The sequence below is a fragment of the Tenrec ecaudatus genome, chromosome 12, assembly GCF_050624435.1.
Source record: "Tenrec ecaudatus isolate mTenEca1 chromosome 12, mTenEca1.hap1, whole genome shotgun sequence".
In the NCBI taxonomy this organism is placed as follows: domain Eukaryota; kingdom Metazoa; phylum Chordata; class Mammalia; order Afrosoricida; family Tenrecidae; genus Tenrec; species Tenrec ecaudatus.
In genome coordinates, this window is record NC_134541.1 from 110,426,895 (window position 1) to 110,433,174 (window position 6,280).

At 64.0% G+C, this 6,280-nt stretch overlaps 1 protein-coding gene across 7 annotated transcripts in view; it reads left to right on the forward strand.

The window, feature by feature from the left end:
* The window catches only part of LOC142462503 (phospholipid-transporting ATPase ABCA3-like), a 49,788-nt gene extending 43,815 nt beyond the window's left edge, over positions 1-5,973 (forward strand). For all 7 annotated transcript variants that reach the window (XM_075564432.1, XM_075564436.1, XM_075564437.1 and 4 more), the window contains 12 exons: positions 58-331; positions 588-792; positions 996-1,215; positions 1,355-1,513; positions 1,670-1,842; positions 2,162-2,293; positions 2,684-2,878; positions 2,967-3,154; positions 3,509-3,679; positions 3,782-3,975; positions 4,066-4,139; positions 4,647-5,973. In XM_075564432.1, the coding sequence (XP_075420547.1) occupies positions 58-331; positions 588-792; positions 996-1,215; positions 1,355-1,513; positions 1,670-1,842; positions 2,162-2,293; positions 2,684-2,878; positions 2,967-3,154; positions 3,509-3,679; positions 3,782-3,975; positions 4,066-4,139; positions 4,647-4,778 (2,117 nt within the window). In that variant the 3' untranslated portion in view covers positions 4,779-5,973. The remainder of the gene's footprint in view (positions 1-57; positions 332-587; positions 793-995; positions 1,216-1,354; positions 1,514-1,669; positions 1,843-2,161; positions 2,294-2,683; positions 2,879-2,966; positions 3,155-3,508; positions 3,680-3,781; positions 3,976-4,065; positions 4,140-4,646) is intronic.
* The last annotated feature ends 307 nt before the right edge of the window (positions 5,974-6,280 follow it).

Genomic DNA, 6,280 nt, shown 5'->3' on the forward strand with positions numbered 1-6,280 from the left:
GACAGCGCCCTGGGGTCTGAGTGAGCCTGTGGGTGCCGACCCAGCCGCTCTCTGCAGGCGACCTGGAGGAGTTCCTGATCTTTCGGGCCTCGGTGGAGGGCGGAGGCTTTAATGAGCGCTGCCTGGTGGCCGCATCCTTCAGGGACGTGGGGGAGCGGACGGCCATCACTGCTCTGTTCAACAACCAGGCCTACCACTCCCCGGCCACCGCCCTGGCCCTGGTGGACAACATGCTCTTCAGGACGCTCTGCGGCCCCCAGGCCTCCATCACGGTGTCCAACTACCCGCAGCCCCGCAGCGCCCTGCAAGCAGCCAAGGATCAGTTCAGCGAGTGCGTGCACCCTCTTACCGCCAGGGGCCTCCCGGGAGACGGTGGGAAAGCAGCTGGCCCGTGGGAGTGGGCACAGCCTGATGTGACCAGGCCAGGCCACTGCTGCCCTCAGCCAGGCCGAGCGGCCTGGAGGAGGGGCTGTTCAGGGGGGTTGACAGTGCCCATGGTCTGGCGTTCCCTCACCCTGCCCACCCGCCCGAGGGAGGCCAGGCCCGGGAAGGCCACGGCTAACCTGGGTGACAGCCTGTTCCCACAGGGGCCGGAAGGGTTTCGACATCACCCTCAACCTGCTGTTTGCCATGGCCTTCCTGGCCAGCACCTTCGCCATCCCTGCTGTCGGCGAAAGGGCCACCCAAGCCAAGCACGTCCAGTTCGTCAGTGGCGTCCACGTGGCCGCCTTCTGGCTTCCTGCCCTGCTGTGGGACCTCATCACCTTCCTGGTCCCCAGCCTGCTGCTGCTGGTGGGTAGGGGAGCATGCAAGGCAGGGGGCTTCACTGCTGTCGAGAGTCTAGCCGGGTGGATTGCCCAGGGCCTGTCCTGATGGAGCCCCCGGTCTGGGAGAGTCTGGACACCCCACGGCCTCCCCAGGCTCCTCTCGTCCTCAGCCTTGGGGGGGTTAGGTCTGGGGCGGGGTGGAGGTGTCCAGCCGTGTCTGCAACGCAGGTGGTGTTCAAAGCCTTCGACGTGCACGCGTTCACGCGGGACGGCCACGAGGCGGACGCCCTGGCACTGCTGCTGCTCTACGGCTGGGCCATCATCCCGCTCATGTACCTCCTCAGCTTCCTCTTCTCGGGCCCGACCACAGCCTACACGCGCCTGACCATCTTCAACGTGCTCTCGGGCGTCGCCACCTTCCTCGTGGTCACCATCATGCGCATCCCAGGTGGGCCGGCCGCCACTGCCCGTGGGCGCTGCTGCAGGGAGGGCCCGGGGTGTGCCCACCTGATGGGAGCAGAGTGGGCGGAGCCGGTCCCCCCGCCCCCCGCCTTCCGAGCCAACCGGCCCCCATGCCCTTGCCACAGCGGTCAAGCTGGAAGAACTGTCCAGAACCCTGGACCACGTGTTCCTTGTGCTGCCCAACCACTGCCTGGGCATGGCCATCAGTAGCTTCTACGAGAACTACGAGACGCGGAGGTACTGCACGTCCTCCGAGGTGGCCGCCCACTACTGCCACAAATACCGTGAGTGTCCCCAGACGTGACCTGCGACTCACTCCTCCCACTGCCCACTCCCCCCAGCTGGCAGCCCACCCCACGCAGAGCCCAGTGGATCCTCGGTGACCAACTGTGGGCGGGAGGGAGCAGGGGAGCCCAGGCTGACCCCCATCCCCCATGCAGACATCGAGTACCAGGAGAACTTCTACGCGTGGCAAACCCCGGGCGTGGGCAGGTTTGTCACCTCCATGGCCGTCTCGGGCTTCGTGTGTCTCCTGCTGCTCTTCCTGCTGGAGACCAACCTGCCGTGGAGGCTGAGGGGCCTGCTCTGTGCCGCCCGCGGCCGCCATGCACTGGTGAGTCTCCGAGCACCAGGCCTGCCTGGGCAGCTCCCCACAACAGTCACAGGCCCCGGTGTTGTGGGGTGGGAACCTGAGCACCCCCGAGCCAGTCCCCCTGTCCTGACTGCCTCAGATGGCCCCACGTCTCTCAGGGAGGCACCGCGTCTCCCTCAGGGCGAGGAGCTTAGTACGTGTCTTTGATGCTGATCCTAGGGCTTCACCCACCCACTGGTCCTCACCAGTCTCTGCCCCTGGGTGGTCCATCAGACCCATCCTCCCCGTCCCCCTCTGCCCACCCTGCTGGCCCTCACTGGCCGCTGTGTCTTGGTGGCAGACAGAGGCGTATGGCCGGGCTCCCGCACCACCTGAAGACCAGGATGTGGCTGACGAGAGGAGCCGAGTGCTAGCCCCAACGCTGGACCCGCCCCCCCGGGACCCGCCTCTGATCATCAGGGAGCTCTCCAAGGTAAATCGGAACGCAGGTAAAGTGAGGGGCTGGGTGGGTCCCTTCCTCAGAACTCCTAGGGCAGTGGTTCTCAACCTTCCTCACGCTGTGACTCTTTCATACAATTCCTCATGTTGTGACCCACCAACCATAAAATTATTTTTGTTGCTACTTCATCTCTGTCATTTTGCTACTATTATGCATCAGGTGACCCCTGTGAAAGGGTTGCTTGACGCCCCCCAAAGGGGTTGCGACCCACAGGTTGAGAACTGCTCCCCTAGGGTCTGTTCTTTGGAGCTGAGGGGTCGTCCTGGGATCTGCTCCCCGGAAGCGGAGGGGCCAAGTCTGGAGGCTGCACCTGGAAGCCATAAGGTTGGGTTTCCTCACCGAGTGTGCTTACCGGTGGCACAGGTGTACGAACAGCGGCCGCCCCTCCTCGCCGTGGACAAGCTCGCCCTGGCGGTCCACAAGGGTGAGTGCTTTGGCCTGCTGGGCTTCAACGGGGCTGGGAAGACCACCACCTTCAAGATGCTGACAGGGGAGGAGCCCATCACCTCGGGAGACGCCTTCGTCGGGGGCCACAGCATCCGCTCCGACCTCGGGAAGGTGAGGTCCCTGCACCTGCCCCCGCCCCGACTTGGCAAGGAGCTCGGCCCTGGCCCTACTCACAGAGCCCCGGCCGCCTTGCCCTCAGGTGCGGCAGCGCATTGGCTACTGCCCGCAGTTTGATGCCCTGCTGGAGCACCTGACTGCGCGGGAGACGCTGGTGCTGTACGCCCGGCTCCGGGGCGTCCCTGAGCGCCACATTGGTGCCTGTGTTGAGAACACACTGCGGGGCCTGCTCCTGGAGCCACACGCCAACAAGCTGGTCAGGACCTACAGGTGTGCTAACCCCACCCCCCACCAGCCACATGCGTCTTCAGCCAGCCACAGGGCATGGCCGGGGCCTCAGACACTGCAGGTGAGGCTACAGAGCCCTCCCTGCATGTTCCTGCCACCTGTGAACAGGACACTGGCAGGGGAGCAGAGGCGAGGGGGGAGGGGAGGGCAGGGGGGCAGGACAAGACCCCGATCTGCACAGACAGCCTTTGGGTAGGGGGCAGTCTTTGTGAGGTGGGCCTATCAGGCTCCATACCTACCCTGTCCACCTGGCACCTGTGATCCCTGGGCTGGGGTTCTGCTAAGACCCAGGAGCCCGAGCTGCTTTGAGCCAGGTCCCTGACCTTCTGCTCCCAGTGGCGGGAACAAGCGGAAGCTCAGCACAGGCATCGCCCTGATCGGAGACCCTGCAGTCATCTTCCTGGACGAGCCGTCCACGGGCATGGACCCAGTGGCCCGGCGCCTGCTCTGGGACACAGTGGCGCGGGCCCGAGAGGCCGGCAAGGCCATTGTCATCACCTCCCACAGGTAGAGCTGGGCTCAGTGGGGGCTGGGCTGTGGCCCCAGGGCTGCACTAGGAGAGGGCATGGGCCTCAGGAACAGCCCGATCCAGGCGCCTTTCTCCCGCAGCATGGAGGAGTGTGAGGCCCTGTGCACTCGGCTGGCCATCATGGTGCAGGGCCAGTTCAAGTGCCTGGGCAGCCCGCAGCACCTCAAGAGCAAGTTTGGCAGCGGCTACTCCCTGCGGGCCAAGGTCCACAGTGAGGATGGGCAGAAAGCCGCACTGGACGAGTTCAAGGCCTTCGTCAGCCTGACCTTCCCAGGTGCGGAGGCCACTGGGGGAGGCTGAGCCCCGCCCTCCCAGCCACCCCAGCCCCCCTAGCCTGCCCTCACGACCTGCTGTCCCTGTGCAGGCAGCATCCTGGAGGACGAGCACCAGGGCCTAGTCCACTACCACCTGCCTGCCCAGGGCCTCAGCTGGGCCAAGGTGAGTGCACCAGGCCAGGCCTGAACCATCCCCTCTGGCTGCCACTCCTCCCTGTGGTGATGGGCTGGGCAGGTCACCGCCATTGCTAGCCCCTGCAGACTTCTCTCCCACGCGGGCCTGGTACCTGCTGGGCCCCGAGCTGGAGACCCTGAGTGACCAAGAAAACAAGCTCAAGGGTGCCCCTCCCCCGCCAGCTGGGAACAGATTGGAGGGTCCCCACCCCTACTGACTGCTGGCAGGCCCTCAGAGAGAGGCGGGAGCCTTGTTACCTGTCACAAAAGACCCACACACCAAACCCTTCTAGAAAGAGCCGTAGAGTGAGGCCCTGCCTGAGACACCTATCTGCTTCTGAAATGAGGGAGCGGGGTTTTCCCTGTGACCCTGTGGGGCCTGAAGCAGCACCTTGTGATGACCTGTGTCCATTCCTGCAGTGCAGCCTGGGGAGGGGGTACCCCAAGACAGCAGGGCCCCGAGGGGGCCTGTGACAGGCTGCGCCTGCCCCCGCAGGTGTTCGGCATCCTGGAGCGTGCCAAGGAGAAGTACGGAGTGGGCGACTACTCAGTGAGCCAGATCTCGCTGGAGCAAGTCTTCCTGAGCTTCGCACACCTGCAGCCACCAGCCGAGGATGAGGGCCAGTGAGGGGCAGCGGCTGGGCGGTCACCCACTGCTCCGCCTCTCCCATCACCCTGCACCTCCCGTCGACCAATTTCCTGCGACAGAGATAAAGCCATGGAGGCAGTGTCTACCGTGGGAGCTGTGGGAGGGGGGGCCAGCAGAGACACACCGTCCACCCAGAGGCTGGATTTTTCTACCCTGTGGAGCCTCCACGTCCTCAGAGCCCTGCACTCTCCCCCAGGGGCATGGGCTGTCACATGATGGGCCCTTGGGCTCAGACGGGCTTCTGCTGCGGCTAGGGCTCAAGGGGGTGGGCCTCTCCACAGACTGCCCAGCCCCTGCCGGGCGTCAATCAGGAGAATCTTCAGGAACTGTGACCATCGTGGTGAGAGCAGGGGTCCCCTGTCCCCCCACAGGCGGCTGGCCGAGCAAATCAGAGGAACCACGGCGGGGACTCTTTGGTTAGTTTTGTGGACATACTCACACACACACACACATGCATACCATGGAAGTGAAGGCCGAGATGGAGGCCGGGCTCACCTGTCACACTCCCATTGACACGCACAGTCAACTCATTCTTACACTGACATCACACACTCACGCAAGCTCATACACTCACACACACTGATTCTCATACTGACAGATACGTGCACACACCCACTCCCATACATGGTTCTCACGTCTAACACACGCACATGCATTCTCATAGTCACATACACCCTTCCTCAGGGAGGGAGGGAGCCCCCACCCCGCCAGGGCATTCTCCAGGAAGCTTCCTGCCCTGTGACCCACCCGAAAGGAGGCTGAGGTTGGGAAACACAGTGGAAGCGCCGAGCCCGCCCCACTTGGGTGTCCTGCCCGCAGGACTCAGCGCCTCGCTCTGCAGATGCACAAACACTAGTGAAACGGCTGCTCCAATAAAGGGCCCACCGACAGAGGGGCAGGGGTCACTGGAGGACTGCACTCCCCAGGGAGCCCTCGGGGGAGGGGGACTGGAGGAGCCTCAACACCTGCTCCCTTCTCTTCCTTCGGGATTCAAATCTCTGTGCCTTTGACGCCCCTTGGCGTTGGGACAAAAGCCCCGTCAGCACCTTCTCAGTCCCTTCACGTTGACCAACGCGGCACAGCGTGCGCCTCCAAGCTCTCGCTGTTCACCTCCATGTTACAAACAATAAATGCAGGGGGGTGGGACCCAAACACCCCCAGGCTTGCTTGCCCAGTGCCGCTGCCACACTGAAATCCCACGAGGCGGGGTGGGGGCGGGGCTTTCGCCAAGTTCAAGTTTCACACAGATTTGGAGGCTGGAAGTCTGAATTCAGGGTGCCAGTGCGGGGTGCTCTGCAGCCTCTCCAGCTCCTGGTTTCCCGTTCCTTGGCCATCTCCGTGTCTCTCGGTGTCCCTTGTCCCCCATCTCTACATGCTGGCTTGTGTTCGCCATACCACCACCCCCCCATGACCCGTGTACCGTGCAGCAGGACCGCAGAGATAACACACGTGCACAGCACACGGGAACTGACGCACAAAGG